The sequence below is a fragment of the Artemia franciscana genome, chromosome 6 (assembly GCF_032884065.1).
Source record: "Artemia franciscana chromosome 6, ASM3288406v1, whole genome shotgun sequence".
In the NCBI taxonomy this organism is placed as follows: Eukaryota; Metazoa; Arthropoda; class Branchiopoda; order Anostraca; family Artemiidae; genus Artemia; species Artemia franciscana.
In genome coordinates, this window is record NC_088868.1 from 38,485,354 (window position 1) to 38,511,945 (window position 26,592).

Consider the following 26,592-nt stretch of genomic DNA (forward strand, 5'->3'; position numbering starts at 1 on the left):
TGCAGTATAATAATGAAAAAGGTGTCGAAGCTACAGTGATCTTAAAATTTGCTGTTGAATTTTTCGAGTCAAGTGATATTGCCAAATCGAAGAAAATCCTATGGGATTCGCTGCCGAAATTGACCGAGCCCTATCCAAGGCGCACGGGTTCAAACGCAGCTCTGAATCATTTGAAAGACATGTTAGAACTTCTTCAAAATCAGAGTGCTTCTGAGGACATGCCTGTCTTTGTTATCCGTTCCCCAGCCGAAGTTCCCTGTATTCCAGCAGTTGCTTACTCCAGGATAGCTTCTAAGCTTAGCGAAATTCAACAGACTCTTTCGCAAGTTAATGAGAAAATGTCAACTTACGATCTGAATTTCCCCAGCCTCCCAAGCAGTGCTATTGGTAGTGATATAAGCAAAGCCACTCTTATTATCACGAATGTACCGCGTGATCTTGATAAAGTATCTAAACGGAAGAAAAGAATTGACTGTATTTCTGGTCACGAGTGCATTGATACTGTGCGCGCCTCGGGTGATAAATTGATTGTGAAAATCGATAGCGTGGCCGCTGCTGACTTTTGCAAATCTGCACGCTCGGTTTTTCGTGATTGTAAAGCAAAAATAGTGGAGAAAAAGTTTTTCGGCATAATGAAAGGCATTGCACAAGATCCTGATTTTGCGCCTCTTAAAGCTTGCAGGGGTGTTCGAGACGCTATGAGAATTGGGAGCTCAAATTGTGTGAAAATTACGTTCGAAGACGAAATCTCTCTTTCCTCGGCCCTTAAATCTGGACTGAAGATAGGCTATGAACTATTCCGAGTGTATGAATATCGTCGAATTCCTAGGTGCTGCAGGAAATGTCAATCACCTGACCACCTTGCCGCAAAATGTCCCGATCAAAACCACAAATGCTCTCGGTGCTCTGGTCCCCATATGAACTCTAGTGACTCACCTTGCAGTAACACCCCAAATTGTGCAAATTGTAGTGGAGATCATGTTGCTTACAGTTTTCGTTGCTCCAAACTAAAGGCTCTTGCAAATTCCAAAGTTCCACGACCTTCTCGCTTGCAATCATGAATGAGTATAAAGTCTCAGTGTGCTCTTTCAACATCAATGGGACAAAGGATAAAGTGTTAAACCTTGATGAGAAACTAGCTAATCATGATGTTGTTCTCTTACAAGAACACCTGCTCCTAAGTTGCAGTGTAAACTTTCTAAGGCGAAGTTCTCAACATGCTGTTTTCACCACGAATGCCCGCCGTACCCGAGGCAGGCCTTCTGCCGGTCTTGCCTGTATAATTAAGCGATCATTGCCTAGATATTTGTCTCCTAGCTGCTACCAATCCTCTGAACACTATCTTGCAATCCGGCTTGCAGACGTGATCCTAATCAACGCCTATTTGCCCCATGATAGAAGATCTGTTTGTTCCTTCTCCAGTTATGCTAATGCCTGCAACAAATTAAAGACTCTCATATCTAGTATTGAGCGTCTCGGATACAAGTGGGTGCTTATAGGCGACTTAAACTGTGACATCACCGTTTCCTCGACACGAAAGGAAGCGCTTTTTCAGTGTCTACCCTCAGTATTTAAGGTCCTAGCGAAAGACCTCAGTTTTACATATATCCACTGTAGTGGTTCTGTCTCAAATTTGGACCACGGTATCTGCTATCATTCATTACAAACTTCAGCAGTTCATGTTGATGAAGATGAGAGAGATTATGATCATTTACCTCTGTATTTTGATATTACGGTTACTTCTGACGTATACTCGAACCAACCATCACTGTCGCATAAGTGGTTTGAAAAACGTGATTGGTCTAGTGCGAACATGCCTCTTTACCTTGCTACACTTGGAGCTCTACTGTCCACCGTACGTGTCCCCATCCATCTTCTTTGCACAAATGTGTACCCTATTATTGACAATGCTCGTGCTGATTTGAATCGCTATTATCGTGACATTATCTTATGTATAAAGCAAGCTGAAGATGTGGCCGTCCCACTGATCCGTGTCAGGTGGAATACCCAAAAACCAATTTGGAAGTGTGATCCTTGGCTGAAAAAAGTCAAGAATAAGGCCAAATTCTGGTTAAGAATCTGGTCTGCCTGTGGTCGAGCTTCTCGGGTACTCTGTTTGATCTAAAACAAAAGACGAAACTCTAATATAAACGCCATCTTCGTGCCGTTCGTTACTCCGGTGAAACTTTTCCGAAAAGTAATAGTGAGTGGCGAAAAGTGATAAATTCTGCCAGGTTTCCGGATACAAGTTCTAGTGATATTATACCTCGTCCATCTTGGATCGAACATTATTCAAAAATATTTTCGAAAGTTAATTATGCAGTGCATAAGCGTTTCTCACGTTTGCTCGAAAAAAATTTGTCGTCACGTTTATATCAGAGACATGTGATTCCAGTTGAAAAGTGGGCTATTGTTAAAGGTATTAAGGGTTTAAAATCAAAATCTTTGGATATTGATGGGATTAGTGTTTTGAATCTTGTTCCGAATTCTTTTGAACTGGTATCTCATCTCCAACTGTTTTTTCAAATGTGTTTTAGTAGTTCGTGTGTGCCCGACTCGTTTTTATGCGGTAGCGTTACGTCACTTCTAAAAAAGGAAAAGATCCGGTTTCTTGTAGTTCTTATAGGCCAATAACGGTAGCTTGTACTCTTAGGAGGCTTTTTGAACACCTCCTACTACCTTATCAAACAGTTCGTGGTAACGAACTGTAGTAAGGAGTGATCCGGCTCAATAGTAACCAAAACTCTAAAAAATTGATTTTTGATATCAATAGCTACATCAAAAGAATCGCATTTTAATGCTGATTTTAAAATATATAAGTTTCATCAAGTTTAGTCTTAGCCATCAAAAGTTACGAGCCTGAGAAAATTTGCCTTATTTAGGAAAATAGGGGAAAACATCCCCTAAAAGTCGTAGGATCTTAACGAAAATGACACCATCAGATTCAGCGTATCAGAGAACCCTACTGTAGAAGTTTCAAGCTCCTATCTACAAAAATGTAGAATTTTGCATTTTTTGCCAGAAGACAAATCACGGGTGCGTGTTTATTTGTTTGTTTTTTTTTTGTTTTTTTTCCCCAGGGGTCATCGTATCGACCAAGTGGTCCTAGAATGTCGCAAGAGGGCTCATTCTAACGGAAATGAAAAGTTCTAGAGCCCTTTTTAAGTGACCAAAAAAATTGGAGGGCATCTAGGCCCCCTCCCACGCTCATTTTTTTCCCAAAGTCAACGGATCAAAATTTTGAGATAGCCATTTTGTTTAGCATAGTCGAAAATTATAATAACTATGTTTTTGGGGATGACTTACTCCCCCACAGTCCCTGGGGGAGGGGTTGCAAGTTACAAACTTCAACCGGTGTTTACATATAATAATGGTTATTGGGAAGTGTACAGACGTTTTCAGGGGGATTTTTTTGGTTTTGGGGGTAGGGTTGAGGGAGGGGGCTATTTGGGAGGATCTTTCCTTGGAGAAATATGCCATGGGGGAAAAAAATTCAATGAAAAGGGCGCAGGACGAATCTGGTCACGTTAGAAAAAAACGTCAAATTAAGAGCTTAATATACAATGCTGGGTGTTCGGAGCCTCTCTATTATGGAGTATAATTTGAAAATAACACAACTATACGAGCGATAAAACATATATACCACAACCATAACTCAACTAACGAAAGAACTGCTAAGAGATAACACAACTATAAAGCGAAAACAGGTGAAAACTAACGGGAAAATAAACGAACTAAGAGGTGGAAGGGGCCCAGAGAAAAAATATAATCCTTTTTCAATTTTGAGCCTAACTTCCGCAAAGGAGTAATAATGTCAAAAGCCCCGAAATACCGAATTATTTTCTTTTCAAACAGTTCGTGGTAAGGAACTGTAGTAAGGGGCGACCTGGCTCAATAGTAAACGAAACTCTAAAAAACGGAATTTTGATGCTAAAAGATACATCAAAAGAATCGAATTTTTACGCTGATTCTAAATATATAAGTTTCAATTAATTTAGTCTTTGTCATCAAAAGTTACGAGCCTGAGAAAATTTGCCCTATTTTGGAAAAAAGGGGGAAACATCCCCTAAAAGTCATAGAATCTTAACGAAAATAACACTATCGCATTCGGTATATCAGAGAACTCTATAGCAAAAATTTCAAGCTCCTATCTAAAAAATGTGGAATTTTGTATTTTTTGCCAGAAGACAAATCACGTGTGTGTGTTTATTTGTTTGTTTGTTGTTTTTTTTTTGTTTTTTTTTTCCATGGGTCATCTTATCGACCAAGTGGTCCTAGAATGTCGCGAGAGGGCTCATTCTAACGGAAATGAAAAGTTCTAGTGCCCTTTTTAAGTGACCAAAAAAATTTGAGGGCAAATAGGCCCCCTCCCATGCTCATTTTTTTCCAAAAGTCAACAGATTAACATTTTAAGATAGTCATTTTGTTTAGCATAGTCGAAAACCATAATAACTATATCTTTGGGAATGACTTACTCCCCCACAATCCCTGAGGGATGGGCTGCAAGTTACAAACTTTGACCAGTGTTTACATATAGTAATGGTTATTGGGAAGTGTACAGACGTTTTCATGGGGATTTTTTGGTTTGGGGGGTGGGGTTGATGGGAGAGGGCTTTGTGGGAGGATCTTTCCTTTGAGGAATATGTCATGGGGGAAGAAAAATTCAATGAAAAGGGCGCAGGATTTTCTAGCATTACTATAAAAAAATAAACATGAAAACGTTTTTTCAAATGAAAGTAAGGAATAGCATTGAAATTTAAAACGAACAGAGATTATTACGCATATGAGGGGTTCTAAAAATACTTTAGCATAAAGAGCGAGGTATTTAGGAGAAGATAAATACCTCGCTCTTTATGCTAAAATATTTTTAGTGATTTCAACTATTTATTCTACGGCCTTTTTGATTCAGGGGTCATTCTTAAAGAATTGGGACAAAACTTACGATTTAGTGTAAAGAGCGAGGTATTAACGAGGGTACAAACCCCCTCGTACACATAATAAAAATATAAGAATATAAAAGTTTGTTACGTAAGTTAATTCTTAAGTTACGTATATTTTTTACTAATAAAAACGTTCGTTGAATATTAAAAGTTCTAGTAGCCTTTTTAAGTAACCGAAAAATTGGAGGGCAGCTAGGCCTCCTTCCCCACCCCTTATTTCTCAAAATCGTCTGATCAAAACTAAGAGAAAGCCATTTAGCCAAAAAAAATTAATATACTAATTTCATTTCAATCAAACATTTCATTTCAATCAGCCAAAATCAAACATGCATTAATTCAAAAACGTTCAGAAATTAAATAAAAAAAACTAGTATTTTTAACTGAAAGTAAGGAGCGACATTAAAACTTAAAACGAACAGAAATTACTCCGTATATGAAATGGGTTGTCCCCTCCGCAGTCCCACGCTCTTTACGCTAAAGTTTTTAATTGTTTTAAAAAGTGGAATTGTGGCAAAGAGTCAAACTTTAGCGTAAAGAGCGAGGGACTGCGGAGGGGACAACCCATTTCATATACGGAGTAATTTCTGTTCGTTTTAAGTTTTAATGTCGCTCCTTACTTTCAGTTAAAAAAACTAGTTTTTTTTATTTAATATCACTAAGCTTGCTCTAAATGACGATAATCAATTTGGTTTTAGATCTGGGCTAGGCTGTCAGCATGCTCACCTTGCTTTGACTTCTTTATTAAAAGATGTCCATCGCACTCGTTATGTACTTCATTTCGCAGCCCTAGACTTGTCTAAAGCATTTGGCAGTGTTTGTTATACTCAAGCATGGACAGCATTATGCCAGAGAGGAGTAAATCCGTCGGTAATTCACGTGCTTCGTTTTTGGTACTTCCATTCTTACCTTCGCCTTAAGTCATTAGATAATTCTTATTTTGGTCATATCCCTGTTCGTTGCGGTGTAAGACAAGGGGTAGTTCTTTCGCCGTATATTTTTAATGCTTGTATTGAAAATGTACTATCAAAAATATCGACTACGTGACTACTAGGACCATCTAATATCTCATATCTGGCTTTTGCGGATGACCTTCTTCTGATTAGTCAAACTGAGTCTGGTCTTGCCCGTTCAGTGAAGTCAGTTACTTCTGCTTTCCGCGATATCGGCCTGTACCTAAATATTGACAAGTACGAGTTTCTTGTTTTCAACGGTAATAATTGTTCAGATTCACTACACTGCGGTGGTTTTAGCATTCCTCGTGTTAAATGGTTTCGTTGGCTTGGTATAACAGTTTGTGATTCTATGAATGCTCTCCGGTCTCGTGCTGTCAAAGATATTAGTGATAAGCTGAGGCTCGGTTACTCTAAGATTGTAGCAAATCGTGGACACTACAGGAGAAGAGCGCTAACTCGGCTTTACTCAAATTTTTGCGATCATTCTGTACTCTTCTGTTCTGGTATTAGGCCACTTCTGTTGACTGGCGATCTAAAACGTATTCGTATAAATTATTACCGGTACTGCAAATTTCTTTTATATCTACCTCGTTCTCGAAAAATTATCTGCCAATCTAGCTATTAAAGCGATTTATAGGCTAGGATGTTTTCATCGCCTTATCCGTCTTTTTTTCTGTATGTGATTAAATTTGTTTCTTGTATTACTTTTGCTGTTTTTCTTTTGTATTTTACTCCACTTAACCTCTGTTTTTGTAAAGTGGGTGATAAATAAATTATTATTATTATTATTATTGCTAATATGGGGTCATCAGAAATATTTTTGAAACGACTTACTGTACTTTGTTGTAACTTCAGGGGCATCTTGAGTGGGATGTTTGGTTGAACAAAAGGTGAAATATACCTGCTACTACTGCTATTAATATTGGTGCCAGTACTATTACTACTACTAATAATAATGCACTATTACTGCTACTATGATACAAGTACAATTAAGGCTACGCTTATGAAGGAGAAAATTTGACAGAATATTGAGGGGGAATTTGAACTAAATCAAAACGTACTTTTTGCATGTAGATTGTCAAAAGGGTGTATCTCAAGAATGGATTTGGGTATTAAGCTGTAATTTTCAGAGATTACAGAGATTAAGGGGTTGATCAATTGACAAAAAGCTGATATATGCATGCTACTACTAACACTGCTACCACTGCTACTTTTACTACTTTTGCTAATAAACTAATCCAACTACTACATCAATTGCAAAAACTTTTAAGCCTTAGAGTACTAAGATCAAAAGGGAGTCGGAAGAACACATAGCAGTATTTTTGGAACAGCTTACCGTGTCAAGGTGAAACTTCTGGGGCATCATGAAATTAATGTTTTGACCAAAAATTGAGATGTATATTCTACTATCACTATTAATTCTGCTGCTACTACTACTAATAAACCACCAGCACTGCAACTACTCTGGTACTACTACTAGTAAGGCTAAACCTGTAAAAATAAAATTTGAGAGTGTATTGATGGCAATTCAGGTAAGATACTATAAAAGTAAGTGGTAAGAAAGAAGTAAGAAAAGATACTATGTGCACTTAGAAGGCCAAAAGAATGTATTTTAAGAATCAATTTGGGTCTTAAGTTGGAACTCTCAGAGAATCCTGAAGGGGGAAGATCAATTGACCAAATGGCAATATGTGCAAGCTGGTACTAATACTGCTACCACTACTACATACACTAGTTAACTACTGCTATCACTATTGCTTCAATCGCCACGTCTAGTGCAATTGCTTGTAAGGGTAAGAGCATTGAGATGGAAAATTCAAAAAGTATATAAGTGTATGGGTTATCAAAAGGACATATCGGCAATGTCATAGCAATGGCTATTAAACAGTTCATGGTAAGGAACTCTAAGTAAGGAGTGACATGACTCAATAGTAACTAAAACTCTAAAACGCAGAATTTTGATGTTAACAGAACCAAAAGATTTGGCTTATTATGCTGATTCCGAATATATAAAATTTATTAATTTAGTTTAACTCATCAAAAGCTACGAGCCTGAGAAAATATCCTTGATTTTTGAAAAAGGGGAATAACACCCCTTACAAGGTAAGGAATCTTAATGAAAATCACAGCTTCAAATTCCACGCATCCGAGAATCCTAGCGTAGAAATTTTACGTTTTCATATACAAAAATAGTGAATTTTGTAGTATTTGCCAGAAGAAAGGTCAAGGATGAGTGTTTATCTGTTTGCTTTATCCAGAGGTGATCACTTCGAACCAATAGTTCTAGAATATTGGAAAAGGACTCACTCTAATGGAAACCCAAAGTTCTAGTGCCCTTTTTAAGTGACCAAAAAGGTTGGAGGGCAACTTTTGTGTTTGTTTGTGTCTCTCTTAGTGTGCCTGTGTGTCTGATTGTGTTTTTACCTGTCTTTGTGTGTTTTTGTGCCTGACTCTGTGTGTTTATGTGTGTTTTTGTCTCTCCCTCACCATGCCTTTGTGTGTGACTGGGTGTTTGTTACTTTTTGATGACATTGTCTTGAACTGTCGTCTGTCCCACTCTTGTACCAACCTAATTCTACCATTTGAAGACAATCTTGTTTTGAAATCTCTAAGAGCACGTCTACGCTATTTTATTACCCAATCCTCTACCGGAAATGTGATTTCTGAGTAGGATTCATTCAAAACTATCCTTCAGCCGATCAGTGTTTCTTTATTGTTCTTGTGAAGAATTCGTAATCAAACTATGAGTAAAAAGTGACAACAAACTTTGAATTTTTTTGCCGTGAAAAAAACATTACTGTCTTTCGGACACAAGTGAAACAATAAATGTCTCAGGTCAACATTAAAGTTCGGTCTGCATCCCTGAACAACTTGCGGGTTTTAGTAGCTATAGAAGTCAAGAACCTTTCTCAGATATCTCTACGCCGCGTCATGACAAACCAGATCAACCTATTCTTGAGATATCAGACTTCCACTTCGAACGGAAGGAAATTCGGTGCACATTATTATAAGACTTATAAATGGATTCCATACTCAAAAAGTTTGAATTCTTTGTTTTGTTTTGCGCTTGCCGCCATTTTTCTATGGGGACCCTAGGGACTGGAGAAACTACTGGAAAAAGAGCTTTCATTGAGTCAGGATTTTGCAAGTGGAAAGACAGTTCTGCTCTATTAAAGTAACAGAATGGCTCTGAAAGACATAGGTATTGTATGTCAGCATGGACGAAATTTAAGACAATTAGCACTGATTCAAGATCTATAGCGAATGTCTTGATTCAGTCAGGATCTCAAGAGGTTCGGGAAAATAGAGACCATGTGAAAGATATTTTTTGCGCTATTGCTTTCTGGGTCGCCAAGGTCTTGCTTTTAGGGGTCATGACGAATCAGAAACATCTGCAAACCAGGGTAATTTGGTTGAATTGATTGAGGAAACATCTAAAGGTGACGATAAGCTGAAGGCCAAGTTACAGCGCCGATGTGGTCTCTATTGCAGTAATCAGTACCAAAATGACGCAGTTACACTATAGGAAACGTCTTGCGTCAACACAGTATTTCAGAAGTGAAATCAGCGAATTACTTTTCTATTCTTATTGACAAAACAAAAGAAGTTCCTAGAAAAGAACAATTAGTGGTCCCACTCAGGTACATATCAAATGGAAAAGTAGTGGGACGACCGATCGGCTGCTATCACATGCAGAAATTAGACACCGAGAGCTTGTCCACCTCAGTTTGTGAAACTATAAAAAGGCTAGTTGTAGATTTGATGTTGTGTATTGCCCAATGATATAACGGCACATCCGTTATGAGTGGGGAATTTAACGGAGTTCAAGAAAAGTTTAGGGAGAAGGTGCCTCACGCAGTTTATGTACACTGTCACGCCCACAGATTAAACTTGGGTTTGACTGACTGCTTAAAAAATAAATGTGAATTTTCGGAATTTTTCTATCTGGTGCAAAGACTTTGCGCATTTATATCATGCAGCAATACCCGACATGAGCTATTTGGGGAATCCCAGCGTGTTAGTGGGCAAAAAGTCTTGGTGCTTTAGAGGACCGTCCAGACTCGCTGGTTTTACGCATTCCGCTCTATTTTGAAGGTAAAGGCGAGGTTTGATTGTATTGTTGCTGTACTTGGTGCAGTCTGATAGTTTCAACGGCGAGGCAGCGTTTAAAGCAAATGGACTACGAAACAAAATCAACTCTGCCCCTTTTGTCTCAGCTGCACATATTGGAAAAAGTATGAGTCATTGTAAATTGTTTATCAGAGCAACTTCAATCTGAGAGTTTGTTGATTTATTAGGTACTCGCACTGATTTCTGGAACACATGAAACACTCCATAAGCTGATAAATGATCACGAATGGAACAGCTTAAGTAAAAACACACTCGAATTCTTGGCTTTATACGATATCTAGGAATCGAAATATCTACACTCTAAGACCGGCACTCAAAGCACCAGAAGTCAAGTCACTTTAATTCGTCTCAAAGACTTTCTTTCAAATTCAGCAACCAGTCAACGCAATACCAGTCAGCCAGTTCAATCAGACTTCGATAAACTTGCGTATTTTGAGGTAACGGACCGTTTCACGAGCGAGATGACAAAGTTTTATACAAAATATTCGACACTTTATCTGCCATTGGCCCCTCAAGTTCTGATTTTCTCGAACTTTCAAAAGTTGAAAGGGTTATGTGTCATTATCAAGGGATTCTCGATGTCGGTGACCATACCATAGAATCCTAGCTTTCTCTTGCAAAGCTGTATCTGTCAAAAGGTGATATTTCAAAACGGATCTTCTTTGAGCTATTGAAATCTTATCCGACCTCCCAGTTGTCTATTCTAGTGTGTTAAAAGTGAGGAAGCTAGTTGCTACTTTGCCTATGACTACTGCCAGCAATGAGCGTTTCCTCTCAGTATTATGGCGTGCGAAGGACTATCTGCGATCGACGATGTGAAAGGACAGACTCAGTGGATCTCATGACAATGGCCGTTGAAAAAGAGTAGGTTAAGAAACTAGACTCGGATAAATTAGTACACGATTTTGCCAAGCAGCGACATCGCCGCTATCCATTGTCTTAAGTATGTTTGTTTTTTCTAGCATCTTCATTTAAAAATATGTCGAAAAAATTCCTTACCCCCACTCCTACCTTTTTCTTGAATTTGCGCCACTGCTTGTGTGTCTGACTCAATGTGTTTGTACTTTTTTTTTGTCTCTCCTCTCTCCCCGTTCCTGTGTATCTGTTTGTCTCTCTTTGTCTGAGTCTTTGTGTGTTTGTGTCTGACTCGTGTCTTTGTTTGTGTTTTTGTCTCGGTCACCGTGCCATGGAAAGGCTCTGCCGCGTAACCCCCCCCCCCACCAGAAAAATCCCTCCGAAAAGTTCATACTTCCCAATAACCATTACTCTATGTAAACTATGTGCAAAGTTCATAACTTTCAACCCTTCTCGCGGGGAATGTGGGTGTTTGTGTCATCCTCTTTGCTGAACAAATGACTCTCTAAGTTTTGGTCGGGCGACTTTAGGAAAAAATGTGCGTGGCCTCGCGTAGTTGCCCTCCAATTTTTTTATCTCTTAAAAAAGCACTAGAGCTTTTAATTTCTGTCCGAATGAGCCCTCTCACAATATTCGCGATGGCAAAAAACACAAACTTTTGCGTTTTTGCCGATAGGAGCTTGAAACTTCTACAGTAGTGTTCTTTGATTCGTTTAATCCGATGGTGTAATTTTGATTAAAATTATATGACTTAAGGGAGTTTATATATTTGAAATCTGCATAAAAATTCGACCCTTTTGATGCATCTATTGGTGTCAAAATTTTATTTTTTAGAGTTTCGTTTATTATTGTGACGGTTCGCTCCTTATTTGCAGTTTGTTACCACGAACTGTTTGTTTTCTGTTTCTTTTTAGATTTTATTTATTTATTGATGCTGATTTATGGTAGTTTTACACATGGTAGATTATTTGATTCAGTTTTTACTCATTTTTGTTTTAATGGAGTTGTTTACTTTCTTCGAAAAATCTTTTTTATTGAAAACTTTTTTAGATTAATTAAATTAAAATACGCTCAGTGCAACCTTTCTGTCAAAACATGTATCAGCTATACCTCAAGAATTGTTGAAGGTTTTAAGTTGAAATTTTCAGTGAATTTAAGGGGGGTGTTGAAATAGCCAAAAAAAAATGAACCTCTAGCTGCTATGGGTATTAAATTGAAATAAAAAAAAAAAATTTAATCTAAAAAAAGTATGTGTCCAGGTTGTTAAATTGGCGTTTCTTGAACCTCTCAGGAACAGCTTAGGTTGTGAATTTGAAACGTTAAGAGAATAAAGAGGGAGATGTTGACATAGAGCAGAAAAGTGAGCAGACATAGAGCAGAGCAGATGTGCATCCAGGTTGTCAAAATGGTGCTTTTACACTACATCAAACTAAGGATCCTAAGTTGAAAGTTTCAGGTAGCACTTAAAGGGTGCTGAACTATTATAAATCGAAAGGTACTATGTGAATAGAAGCTATCAAAATGCTACATATCTGCAATATACCAGGAGCGGCTAATGGTATAACAATATCCTTTTTATTTACTACGGTTTTTTTTTTCAGAATTAGAAGAAGGTGAAACGCCAACGAATTATGATGGATTCAACAATTTTAAATATTCTGAGTTGCCAGTTAAACAAGAATTTAATTCATCGGCCATTTTGACAGGATTGAAGCCCGAGCTTGAATTTCCTGGGACTAGTGTCTCTGATGTCCAAAATAAAGGTAATATTTGATAGTAATACGGTTCATCTTTTTATTTCTTGTGTGATTGTTTATCTTGTTCCTCCATTTGTTACCTTAGTTTATTTTCATTAAAAAAAATTTCACTAAATGAAAAAAAAAATTACAAAAACAAAAATTAGTTTTCTTATAGTCCCTTTTTTTAGATTTTTGACATTAATGTTAGGATTAACATTAGTAAAATAAAACAAATAAAGTGAAGTTAATATGCAAGTTGAGAATATTTCCAGGAAATGGGTGAAGGGGCCTCTCGCGCAAAGTTTCCGAGTTTATTTACAAATTTTACTGCTTTTTGATGCAAAATAATTAGAATGGTTTACTTGCTGCAAATTCACCAGCACTGTCAAATATACTAAGAAAAAAGAGATTCTTGCACCAGAGTGGGGAGGTGGGAATCCAGAGCTCGTCTTTGATTATTTACCTGCTCGAGTAAATCGGGAACTTGTATTTACTCAATCAACACTTCAAAAAACTCGTACTAAAAATTTAACCTAAAAAAATTCTCAAATTTGTGAGAGATAGAGTGATAACCTTTGAATTTTAGGGAAGCTCTTTAACAGAATTTTTTTGTGTTGCCAACTTTTTTTTCTCTTTTCTCAAAGAGATAAAAATCTCTTTTTTTTTCTTTTTTCGTCTTTGAACTTCCCCTTCTTTTCCTCATTCGTACTTTTTCATAATTGAAGGTTTCAGTTATACTGGATTTTATCTGGACCCAGTTCTAAAGGCTACCACAGGCTCGACTCCAACTGTTTTGCCATGAACCAAGTTTGACCCATGCTTGCAAACCCTACCTCTCCCTCAACTTCACTCCACCTCAGAGCATTGAGTCCCAAACAATTCTCTTGATATCAAATATTTAGTTTCTTGTTCATTAGTTTAATATTCATATTTGATCACGTTTGATTGTATTTACTCAGTCAAAACTTCAAAAAATTCGAACTAAAAATTTAACCTAAAAAACTCAAATTTGTGAGAGATAGAATGGTAACCTTCGAATTTGGAATCAAGACATAAAAATTCGTACTAAATATTTAACCAAAAAACACAAATTTGTAAGAGATAGAGTGGTAACCTTCGAATTTGGAATCAAGACATAAAAATTCGTACTAAAAATTTAATCTAAAAAAACTCGAATTTGTTAGAGATCGAGTGTCAACCTTCAAATTTGGAATCTAGACATAAATATTCGTACTAAATATTTAACCTAAAAAAACCTCAAATCTGTAAGAGATAGAGAGGTAACCTTCAAATTTGGAATCAAGACATAAAATTCGTACTAAAAACTTAACCTTAAAAAAACTCAAATTTGTGAGAGATAGAGTGGTAACCTTCGAATTTGGAATCTATATATATATTCTTCGGTTGGTCAGAAAGAATTTTCTATTTTGGATTTTTTCGCAGTTTTCACTGTTTTAATTTATAACATCTGATGCATTTGTAAATTCATCAGTTAAATTACTAATATCAGGCTTAGTTGCAACTCAGTGTATCCATAATGCTGGATATTCTGTGAGTTTGACTGATTTTCCTTTCACCTGATTTTAGTCTTTGTTACTTGCTCGTGTGCATACTCAATTCGTATTGAAGAAAAATGATTATTGTTTATCGCTTGTGACCTATGTTTTCAGAAGTTTTTCTGTTGCAGCTACAATAATCTGATGAGTTTTCGGGGACTTCAATGCTTTGAGAAATGGCTTTAACTGTTGCTAGAGTTCACAGCTTTGGTAAGGTCTTTTGGACATGATTCAAGGGATAAATGTCCTAATAAATATACTTGAAAAATAAGTTAAATGAATATACTTTTTCATATCATACAGCTGTTGGCTAAGCTAAAGACAGTGTTGGTTTCAAACTTTTTAATTTGTTTTGCTACATAAATCCCATGGTGGATCAACCTTTATGTGGTTTCTTTATCATAAAAAAAAATAGAAAATGATTTCTAAAATTTTGCCACTTCTCCCCCCCCTCCCCAATAATAAGCTCTGTCAATTCTTAATATATAACAAGTAACTTGTTGAAAACTGAAAGAGATTTTATTATTGCCTTGAAGGCACCATTTGAATGTTTGAAAAATACTTTTACCCAAAATATAAACAGTAAAAGAAAAAGTTATAATGACATCTGAATTATGTTTTTTTTTTAATCATTTGTTTTGAAAAATTTAGTTTCAAACATCCATAAAATAAGTTTGCTCTGAATAATCGTGATTATGGGTTCTTTTACTTATGGGTGTATAGTTAATTTATGTATGGGGTATATAGGTGTTAATTTCAGTACACATATTGATAAATATTTTAAATAAATCCATTTATAATAATTATAATATTATTATATTAATTGCTTATATTGCTATTATATTAATTGCCATTATAATAATTGCAAATCCTGCAAATGCAGGATTTGCTTCATCAATATTTTTTTTTTTACATATTTTTTCTCCATAATTTTTTTTTCAACAAGGAGACCACTCTTAGATTGATGCTTTGTAACTTTTATATTCATAGCCCCTTCTTGTGGCTATGATTCAGATCCACTTCTAGTCGACTATTCCAATTTTAAAGCTTTGTTTTATGACTCTGTTTTTGCGATTATTTGTTGTTTCCAAGCATCAATTTTAGATCATCGTCACTTTTCAATTTGAAATGACATTCCTCGTACAGTAAAGTCAATAGGAGTAAATTTTAGAATAAAGTATTTTAAAAAATGTTTATGCTTCTTTCAAATAGTGGCTTGTTTTAAACAATTCAGCATTGTTTATCTAATTAAGTTTACAGAATATTCAAGTCTCATTTTTTCTTCTTTTTTTGTGTTTACTTTCACTTTTTGGAAGTCCTTTTTGCCTTGTTTTTATACTTTTGAAGTTTAAATGTGTCTCTATTCTAGATGACAAAATTTCAATTTTGGATTACAAGTATGGATTTCCTGAATTTAGATCATGCAGCATGGATTATCAATTAAAAAAGCGTTTAGTCTATCAACCCACTTTGGAAAGCAACAGTGATTTGGAAGACACTCATAAAAAAGAAAACCTTTCTGGGGGAGAACAATATGAGTGTCATATTTGTGAGAAAAAATTTGCCAAAATGCACAAATTGAAATTGCATCAAAGAATTCACCCAGGGGAAAAACCTTACGAGTGTGAGATTTGTGAGAAAAAATTCTCCCATACGCAGAAATTGAAATTGCATGAAAGAATTCATTCGGGTGAAAAACCCTATGAGTGTAAGATTTGTGAGAAAAAATTTTCCCAGACGGGTAGTTTGAAATTGCATGAAAGAATTCATTCAGGTGAAAAACCCTATGAGTGTAGGGTTTGTGAGAAAAAATTTTCCATATTGCACAGTTTTAAAACGCATCAACGCATTCACTCGGGGGAAAAACCCCATGAATGTAAAATTTGTGAGAAAAAATTCTCCCAGGCGAGTAATTTGAAATCTCATGAAAAAATTCACTCAGGGGAAAAGCCCTATGAGTGTAAGATTTGTGAGAAAAAATTTTCTCAGATGGGTAGCTTGAAATTACATGAAAGAATTCACTCGGGTGAAAAACCCTATGAATGTAAGATTTGTGAGAAAAAATTTTCTCAGGCAGCTAGTTTGAAATTGCATGAAAGAATTCACACGGGGGAAAAACCCTACGAGTGCAAAATTTGTGGGAAAAAATTCTCCCAGACGAGTAATTTGAAGTATCATGGAAGAATTCACTCTGGGGAAAAGCCCTTTGAGTGTAAAATTTGTAAGGAAAAATTCTCTCAAATGCACAAATTAAAAAAGCATCGAAGAATTCACTCTTGTGAAAACCCTACGAGTGCAAAATTTGTGAGAAAAAAATATCCCAAGCGCACGAATTGAAATTGCATGAAGGAATTTCACTCCGGTTAAAAACTCTACGAGTGTAAGATTTATGTGAAAAAAATCTCCCGAATGGGCAGTTTGAAATTGGATCAGAGAATTCACTCGGGGGCAAAACCCTATAAATGTTAAGATTGCGAAAAAAAAAATCCCCATACTGGTAGTTTGAAATTGCATGAAAAAATTTACTTGGGTGAAAAACCCTATGAGCGTAAGATTTGTGAGACGAAATTTTCGCAGAAGGGTATTTTGATATCAAACAGTTCGTGGTAACGAGTTGTAGTAAGGAGCAACACGGCTCAATAGGAATTGCAACTCTAAAAAACGAATTTTGATACTAATAGATACATCAAAAGAATCGGATTCTTATGCTGATTTCAATTATATAAGTTTCATCAAATTTAGTCTTACCCATCAAAAGTTACGAGATCTAGTGCCCTTTTAAAGTGACTAAAAAAATTGGAGGGCACCTAGGCCCTCTCCCACGCTAATTTTTTCCCCAAGTCACCGGATCAAAATTTTAAGATAACCAATTTGTTCAAACATAGTCGAAAAATCTAATAACTATGTCATTGGGGACGACTTATTCCCCTTCAGTCCCCGGGGGAGGCGCTGCAAGTTACTAACTTTGACCATTGTATATACATAGTAATGGCTATTGGGAACTGTACAGACGTTTTCAGGGGGATTTTTGGTTTGGGTGGGTCAAGGGGAGGGGGTTATGTGTGAGGGTCTTTCCATGGAGAATTTACCATGGGGGAAGAGAATTTCCATGAATTGCCATTATGTAAAATTGTGAGAACAAATTTTCTGAGCTTGAAATTATATTAAAGATTACACTTCGGGAAAAGCACTAAGAGTATGACATTTGTGAGAAAAATTCTCTTATAGACACTTAGAAATGGCGTAGTTTTTCAGATATTATTTTAATAGGTGAAAAAAAGAGATTTGAAGATGATGAGGAGGAGCCGTCTCATATTTAAATTTTCAGATAAACCTACTCTTAATTCACCATTTATTATTAAGGAAGTAAACAATGAACTAAACTTAGGAAGCCGACTGGCCCTCATTCGTGACAAACATGTTTTCGGAGCATTATTCGAGTTTAGCATTAGATTCACTAATAGTCTTTTTAAGTTCCTTTTTTCGTGTAATTTCATTGCAATAAAATCCTGAAATAGCCAGGATTTGTGTTTTTTGGCTGTGTTTTCTTATAGGGTTTAATCATTAAAGTTTCGCTTTCTGCGTTAAATTCCATTTTATGTCGAGGAATTTTATTTTTTCTTTGTGCTTAGTTCAAGTATTATTTAATAATCGTCGTTATTAGTTAGTCTCATTAATTTCATTAGTCTTAACTTCCATTTTAAGTCGAAGAATTTCATTTTTTTTTACACTTAGTCTAAACATTATTTTCGTTGTTAATAGTTCATTGAATGAGTGTTCTCATGTTGCCGTTCAAAAAACGTCCATTACTGCTGTCTGCATATAAACAAGATAAGATTATTTCTTATTATATTTCTATATATTTATATATATATTTCTTATCATTTACGTCTTACCCTAATAAAGATTATTTCTACACTACCCTGTATATTACGGTGTATGTCTGCGGTAATTTGTGTATACCAGCAAGAGTGAATGATAATATAGACTAACCTGCTGCCATATTACGGTGTATGTCTGCGGTAATGTGTGTCTACCAGCAAGAGTGAATGATAATATAGACTAACTTGCTGCCATATTACGGTGTATGTCTGCGGTAATGTGTGTATACTAGCAAGAGTGAATGATAATATAGACTAACCTGCTGCCATATTATGGTGTATGTCTGCGGTAATGTGTGTATACCAGCAAGAGTGAATGATGATATAGACTAACCTGCTGCCATATTACGGTAAAAGTCTGCGGTGCTGGCTATATACCAACAAGAGTGGGTACTAATAAAGATTATTTCTGTACTAACCTTCATATTACAGTGTTAAAATGCTCAAAACGAAACTTCGTCATTTTAGCGGATGATTGGAATTCCCGGATCTGCCAATAAGATCCAAATTTAATTCTGTATTGTTAGTCCGTTGTCCTCCCATTCAATCAGACTATTTTAAGTTCACTAGAGATCATCCTTACCATTGCCAACACCATATTACAGCACCTCAAAAAGGATAACTTGGTACTCAAATGATGGTTCCACGAATGGTCAAATTGATTATATATTGATCCGTCTATGTTGGTATTCCTCTCTTTGTTTTTCGACTTTATAGAGATGCCTGCACAGGATCAACATCTAGGAAATGATCATTCGCTTGTTGTTGCGAATGTACTCATGTCCCAAAGAAGGAGCACCCCCCTACAAAGGAAGTCCGACGTGGAGAAATTGAAATCTCAAGCTGTAAAAGAAGAATTCTATCTGAACTTGAAACGACTATTGACTAAATTCATTCAAGTGCAGGAGGATTACTATGAACATTCCCAATTGATTTTAAATGTTCTTAGTGAAGATTTCTAGTAGGAACATTCGAGTTTTCACAGTGTCCCTATAGAATTTGGCAGATCTAGACTACGTGGATGACATTAACGCTGTTGCTGCTGATCCGCAAAATGCCTAAGTAATTCTAAGTAAAATAGAATATTTCTCTGTTCTACTGGGTAAGAAGATCAACACGGCCAAAATTAAAGTCATTGACCTAATATACAGTTGGAGTATCCGCTTGTACCTTACTTATAAGTGCTGGAGAAAGTTGATTGTTTTACTTACATTTGATTGCTAAAAGACTCTAGTTGTGGCTGTGATTTTAAGCTAAGAGCAGAAGCAACAAAGCTCGACAGCTCTACCATTTGTGGAACCACGATCAGCATGATCAGTCTGTGATCGCATGAATTCACATCATGAATTCATGATGTCCATCCAGCATTCACCATCCAGGTGAATTCCAGCATGAATTCACAGGACGATCAGCATGAACATAAGGATTTGCGTCTATTAAGCCAATGTTAGATCTCATCCATGCAGCTGAGACTTGGCAGTTGGAAGGCACTTCATTTCCATGATTTGGAAGTGATCACCTCTGTTTATAATGAAGTCTGAGACTACGATACTCTAACAAGACATGTCAAACTGTAAAAACATGTTCTTGATGCCATTGGGGCTAGTAAAACTGGGTCAGAGCTTTTTGAAATTCCTTTCATCACAATCACTCTGATTTTAACTTCATTAAGAATAACAAATATAAGAACCAACGAAAAGTAATCAGCAATAAGGCAAGTGAAAACTATTGCCATAGGAATGAACCTCATTCACATATGCGAACATATTTTAAAAAAAAGGTATAAATCAATGAGAGCAACCACAGGAAAAACTGGAAACTTCCCGACACGACTCATAAGGGCGTTGACTGATGGCAGTGTTGGCAGAGGAGAAATTGGTATTGTCCCCAACTCGAAAACACCCATTTAGAAGAAGATATCTGACTGTCAGTGACATATCTGAAATATCTCACTTATACCTGAATGATAAAAGAAAGACTAACTTTCATTTAACTTCATGACACGATTCATGAGGGTTTTAAATGATGGCAGAGAGGAGTATTGTATCGTCTCCAACACAAAAACTATCATTTAAAAGAAAATATCTGACTGTCAGTAACATATATGAAGATGTCTCACTTATATCTGAATGATTAAAGAAAACTGTGAACTTACTGTAAACTTCCCGACACGATTCATGAGGGCTTTGATTGATGGCAGTGCTGGTAGAGAGGAGAGTGATATTTTCTCCAAGTCAAAAACCACCATTTAGAAGAAGATATCTGACTGTCAGTAACATATCTGAAGATGTCTCACTTATATCTGAATGATAAAAGAAATATGGCTGTCAGAACCCAGTAATATATTACGGTCAATCTTCTAGACTAAATAAAGAAGACAACATCGAAGAATAATGGACCTCGGTTCTGGACCTCAAAGCATCCCTAATTTTTTTTTTCAGGTTTGCACCTGACTGTAAGACATCTGTGGTGTAATTTTCAAGCATGTTTCTATTCCTTTTGACTCCCAATCCTGCAAAGTGTTAATAGATAAAAACTAATGAATTTCGTCATGTCCGGCTATAATGGACCAACACTTCTAAATTCGTCGGAATTGCTCCGTGCTCTGCGGAAAGTATGAAATAATATAAACTAGAAAGGGAATAAGAAAAGCTGAGGCATATTTAGGTTGAATGAAGGGATGCAACCAAATTCATTATTTCGGCCATTAGAATAAATTTCAAGATGGTCAAAGAATTATTAGATATCTCATTTGGAATTATTTAAAGTTCTTGATTTGATCAATGACGTTGGGGTTGAGATCAAACAAAGTAGCAACTCTACAAAAGAGCATTTAGTATAGACCTAGTAGCTATACCTCTTTACTTAATAAATAAAGAAAAACTAGTTTTTTTAACTGAAAGTAAGGAGCGACATTAAAACTTAAAACGAACAGAAATTAATCCGTATATGAAATGGGTTGTCCCCTCTGCAATCCCTCGCTCTTTACGCTAAAGCTTTTAATTGTTTTAAAAAGTAGAATTGTGGCAAAGCGTCAAACTTTAGCGTAAAGAGCGAGGGATTGCGGAGGGGACAACCCATTTCATATACGGAGTAATTTCTGTTCGTTTTAAGTTTTAATGTTGCTCCTTGCTTTCAGTTAAAAAAAACTAGTTTTTTTTATTTAATTTCTCAACGTTTTTCAATTAATTCATGTTTGATTTTGGCTCTCCGCACATAAATTATTAAAATGAAATTTGTAAATTAATTCTTTTTTTGTCTAAATGGCTTTCTCATAGTTTTGATCAAACGATTTTAAGAAAAAAGGGGTGGGGAAGGAGGCCTATTGCCCTCCAATTTTTCGGTTACTTAAAAAGGCAACTAGAACTTTTAATTTTTAACGAACGTTTTTATTAGTAAAAAATATACGTAACTTAAAAATTAACTTACGTAACAAACTTTTATATTCTTATATTTTTTATTATGTATACGAGAGGGTTTGTACCCTCGTTAATACCTTGCTCTTTACACTAAATCTTTACACTAAAAATTTTTATGTATCTTTTAGCATCAAAATTCCGTTTTTAGAGTTTCGTTTTCTGTTGAGCCGGGTCGCTCCTTACTACAGTTCGTTACCACGAACTGTTTGAAAACCTGACTAAGCAAAAGCTCAGTAACTTGCCTCTAAAATCCTCAAATTAATAGTCTCCACCTCTTTTCCAAAATAAGGCAAATTTTCTCAGGCTCGTAACTTTTGATGAAAAAGATTAAATTTGATGAAACTTATATATTTAGAATCAGCATGAACATTCTATTTTTTTTATGTATCTTTTAGCATCAAAATTCCGTTTTTAGAGTTTCGTTTTCTATTGAGCCGAGTCGCTCCTTACTACAGTTCGTTACCACGAACTGTTTGAAAACCTGACTAAGCAAAAGCTCAGTAACTTGCCTCTAAAATCCTCAAATTAATAGTCTCCCCCTCTTTTCCAAAATAAGGCAAATTTTCTCAGGCTCGTAACTTTTGATGAAAAAGATTAAATTTGATGAAACTTATATATTTAGAATCAGCATGAACATTCTATTTTTTTTATGTATCTTTTAGCATCAAAATTCTGTTTTTAGAGTTTCGTTTTCTGTTGAGCCGGGTCGCTCCTTACTACAGTTCGTTACCACGAACTGTTTGAAAACCTGACTAAGCAAAAGCTCAGTAACTTGCCTCTAAAATCCTCAAATTAATAGTCTCCGAGAAATATCCTTTATAATATATAGAGATCCAATTACTCGGTTGAAAATGACAAGAAAGTGCCAGTCATACAATCATTTACTAGTGACCTCATAGAAATTTTTCTTGTATTATTGCTTTTTGAGAATGGAAATACGATTTCCAAGAGGCCCCTGAGAGCAGTTAGATTTTTGTTTTAGTGTTTAACGCCGTATTTGTGCATATTACAGTGTTTTGGAAGAGGCTTGAGCACATTCAAACCAATGAAATCTGTCTTTTTAAGAGTGCTTGAAAAGAAGTAAGTCTTCCAATACTCACTTTCGATGCTTATTTAGGTGTCAAATACATTTTATCTAGAACCTCTTGCAACTCTTCTAAATGCTCTTTTATTTCTTAGAAATAATACAGTTCTTGTAATCTCCCCAATCTTTAATGTGCTATTATACTAGTGACCTACATGCTTGTAAGTGAGAAATTTTTTGTCTAGAAGTGTGGTGAGAGTTTACCCCATGAATTGGTCAAAACCAGGCTCTAAGAAACATGAAGGATCACAATCATGTACTTACGGGCACAATAGGCGGGAAAGAGTTATTGAGTGTTGTCAGGGAAGTTACCTGATTGGGGAGGCATGGGTTACCAGGAACATATTTTGAACGAGAGAACCTAAGCCAATGGGCAGACAAAATTAGCTAACCTAACAAAAATTTGCTCCATTTATTGGAAAAGGGGGTACACTTTTGCAACCATGTTCTTTCATTAGTGAATTGAACTCAGTTTCGAATTCATCACAGTAAAATTTTTTAGTTGCAATTTGAAATTTGCATCTTTGAAAGGAATAAGACCCAACCGTTGCGTTGGGGCAAGGTGGGGCAACCAAGGAAATTAGTTAGTGGATGTCAATGAACTTTTAAGGGAAATACTAGTGAGGGTTCAAATAGTATTTTTTGTATTCTCGAATGCTATTTATTTTCTCAGACGAAGGGTGTTTTTATACTGGTTTCACCAGTATGAGTATGTGATTTTTTTTTGGGGAGGGGGCGGCCATTTATATTTTTTCTCCCCCCGGATTATAAATAGCGGTATTTAATAGCTCCATTAAAGTACCTTTTTTTGGTATTTTTATTGAAAATAATTGAGGAAACAACATAGCTTCGCTCTTATTTTAACATTACATTGGACCTATACCCTCCCATTTATGGGAATCACTGTATTTAGGGGAGGCTTAGTAAACGTTTTAGCGGTTTATATTTATTATTTTTTGCCATGGTGTTCAGTGTAAAAAAAAAATGGTTAAAAACTGAGAGATCTAGTGTTCGTTTAAAGGCAAATCACATATGAAAACAGATCCTACGATTCTTGGTAAATCCACCGTTTAGATTGCCGCAATAGGAAACCCGGTTTATGAGAGTGCTGACAATGGAAATATATGCCTCTATCCTATGATTAGACTTTTACTCCTGGATTTATTAACTCCTAACCCAGTAATACTTGGGAGAAAAACAAAAGATATGGAGGGTGGTTGAAAATTATAAAGTTCTTACCCCAATGTTTGTTTATTCTGGAAAAGAACGAACATACGGAAACATAATACTAAAAAAAATTCCTAGTATATCTACAAGTTTAGTTTAATCAACCTGGTTTTTCAGCATTTTTATCTCCCCTCCGACACCGCTAAAAAAAAGTAGAAAAGATAAAAAAAAGTAGGACATTTAGGGGCTGTCTGCTCTGAGAAATCATATACACCAGGTTGCACATGCCAAGCATGATGGAAGTGTTCCAATCGTAATGGAATTGTACCAAGATTGTTGGAACTGTGCCAGGCATGGCGAAATTATTCCAAAAATGACGGATGTTCGTGAAACATGAGCACAACGCTAACCATAATAACAATAAGGGAAAGCATAATAGATACTTATTGAGTTAAGTGATTAAAAATTAAAGAGCCATTTAAACCTTAATTACTTTTTCGCGTGCTGGTCTGCATAGTGACAGTAGCAATCTCATGATTTTCTGTCTTCGGCTGGGCATCAAAGGCCGATAATTTTCGTAAATTGGGTAAACTGTTCTTACTTTTTTAATTATTAAAAGATCCACAAAATAAGCATTTTCACAGAAAAATGAAAAACTACACTAAACTAAAAATGCCCAGAAATAAGTTTAATAATTTTCAAAGCGTAAAATTAAAACAAACCACCATCAATTAATAACTAAAATCCAAAACGAACAGAAATTAAAATAAGTGACCGACAAAAAAACAAGCCAAATTGACATGATTAGTTTTGATGCCCACCCTGCCTTTCGAAGACCAGAACATAATTTCCACTTAAATAAAAAAGAAGTAAACGACTGAATGTGGATCTACAGTTCGATATACATATACTAATATTTATTCTTTAGAGTCTCAATAATTTAGATTTTTTAAAGTTAAGAAATTGAAAACATTTGAAATTTGTAAGCAGTTAAAAATTGAAATTATTTTAAATTTTGCCATTTGGCTAGTTCAGAATTTCAGACAACAAGCCCTGTAAGTTTCATCTTCGCATACCAAATAATTCCTAGGATATTGCTGATACACCTTTGTAACAGCCGGCATATGCCAGGCGTGTTTTAATTCAGTTCAACTTTCCCCCTAAAATTTTCCTGAATATTTCCCCTTTATGTCCTTGGGTATAGTTGTAATAATAGTCATAGTAGTAGGATTGGTTTTACTAATTGTAGGACTAGTAGTAGTATCAACAATAATATCACTAGTACTAGCAGCAGCAGTAGCATTAACATATTACCTTTTGATCAGCTGAAACTATCCATCATCAAGCCCTGAGAGTTTCAAATTAATAGAATTAGCCGTTACTACGACATTGTCGATATGCAATTTGAATAATCTCTATGTTCAAAGTTCAAATTCACCTAATTTAGTTAAAATTCCCCTCTCAGCACTTCCGAAAATTGTCATTTAAAGGTTCTTAGCCGTGCAAGTAGTTGCAGCAGAAGTAGCTCTAATAGTAGCATTAGTGGTGGTGTGCACAAATTGCCTTTTGGTACAAATACAGAAGAGAGAATAATGAGGACTTTTTTCCCAGAGCAGTGAACGAACAAAACCTATTTGAATATTTCGGCCCTATATCTAAGGGCCGTCTTCAGCAAAGAAAATAATAAATAATAACACACTTACAATAAAAGCTTTCGGTTAAAAATCCATTCTTTAAAATAACCTTGGCAGCGTTACTTCTTAACGAAAAGTTCAGCCAAAACTGTGTGATAAAAGCTAACATTTTACAAGCTAAAATGGTTCATTCATTTCACTAACTGTATTTATTAAAAATTGGAATAATTTCTTATTGCGATTAAATAAAAAAAAACAAGTTTTTTTCAACTGAAAGTAAGGAGCGACATTAAAACTTAAAACGAATAGAAATTACTTCGTATATGAAAGGGGCTGCTTCCTCATCAACGCCCCGCTCTTTACGCCAAAGTTTGACGCTTTCTCTCAACTCTTCTTTTTAAAACAGTAAAAAACTTTAGCGTAAAGAGCGGGGCGTTGATGAGGAAGCAGCCCCTTTCATATACGAAGTAATTTCTGTTCGTTTTAAGTTTTAATGTCGCTCCTTACTTTCAGCTGAAAAAACTTGTTGTTTTTTTTTATTTAATTTCTGAACGTCTTTGAATCAATGCATGTTTTGATTTTGGGTCTCCGCAGAGAAATAATTAAAACGAAATTTGCATATTTTTTTTTTTTTTTGCTAAATGGCTTTCTCATAATTTTGATCGAATGATTTTGATAAAAAAAAGAGCGGGGGAGGAAGCCTAGTTGCCCTCCAATTTTTTGGTTAATAAAAAAGGCAACTAGAACTTTTAATTTTTTACGAATCTTTTTATTAGTAAAAGATATACGTAACTTATAAACTAGCTTACGTAAAAAATTTTTTATTCTTATGTTTTTATTACACATATGAGAGGGTTCGCCCCCTCGTCAGTACCTCTCTCTTTACACTAAATCTTAAATTTTGGCCCAATTCATTAAGAATGAGCCCTGAATCACAAAAGCCGTAGAATAAATAGTTGACATTACTAAAAATACTTTAGCGTAAAGAGCAAGGTATTAGGAGGAGGTGAGACCCTCATATGGGTATTAATTTCTGTTCGATTTAAGTTTTAATGCTGATCCTTACTTCCAGCTGAAAAAAACTTCATATTTATTTTTTCGTTGTTTTTTTTTCAAATAATGCTGGTAAATCATGCGCTCCCTTCATGGAAATTTTCTTCCCCCATGATAAATTCCTCGATGGAAAGTTCCCCCAGTATATCCCCCTCTTTTCAAACCCTCCCCCAACCAAAA

General features: G+C 35.7%; 1 protein-coding gene across 3 annotated transcripts in view; it reads left to right on the forward strand.

Moving 5' to 3' along the window:
• Window positions 1-26,592, forward strand: part of LOC136028397 (zinc finger protein 583-like) — a 52,466-nt gene that overhangs the window by 20,719 nt on the left and 5,155 nt on the right. For 2 of the 3 annotated variants that reach the window (XM_065706213.1, XM_065706214.1), the window contains exons 4-5: window positions 12,481-12,642; window positions 15,544-20,275. In XM_065706213.1, the coding sequence (XP_065562285.1) occupies window positions 12,481-12,642; window positions 15,544-16,511 (1,130 nt within the window). In that variant the 3' untranslated portion in view covers window positions 16,512-20,275. Of the gene's footprint in view, window positions 1-12,480; window positions 12,643-15,543; window positions 20,276-26,592 lie in introns of those variants that run through there. The other variant, XM_065706215.1, reaches the window with a different exon arrangement.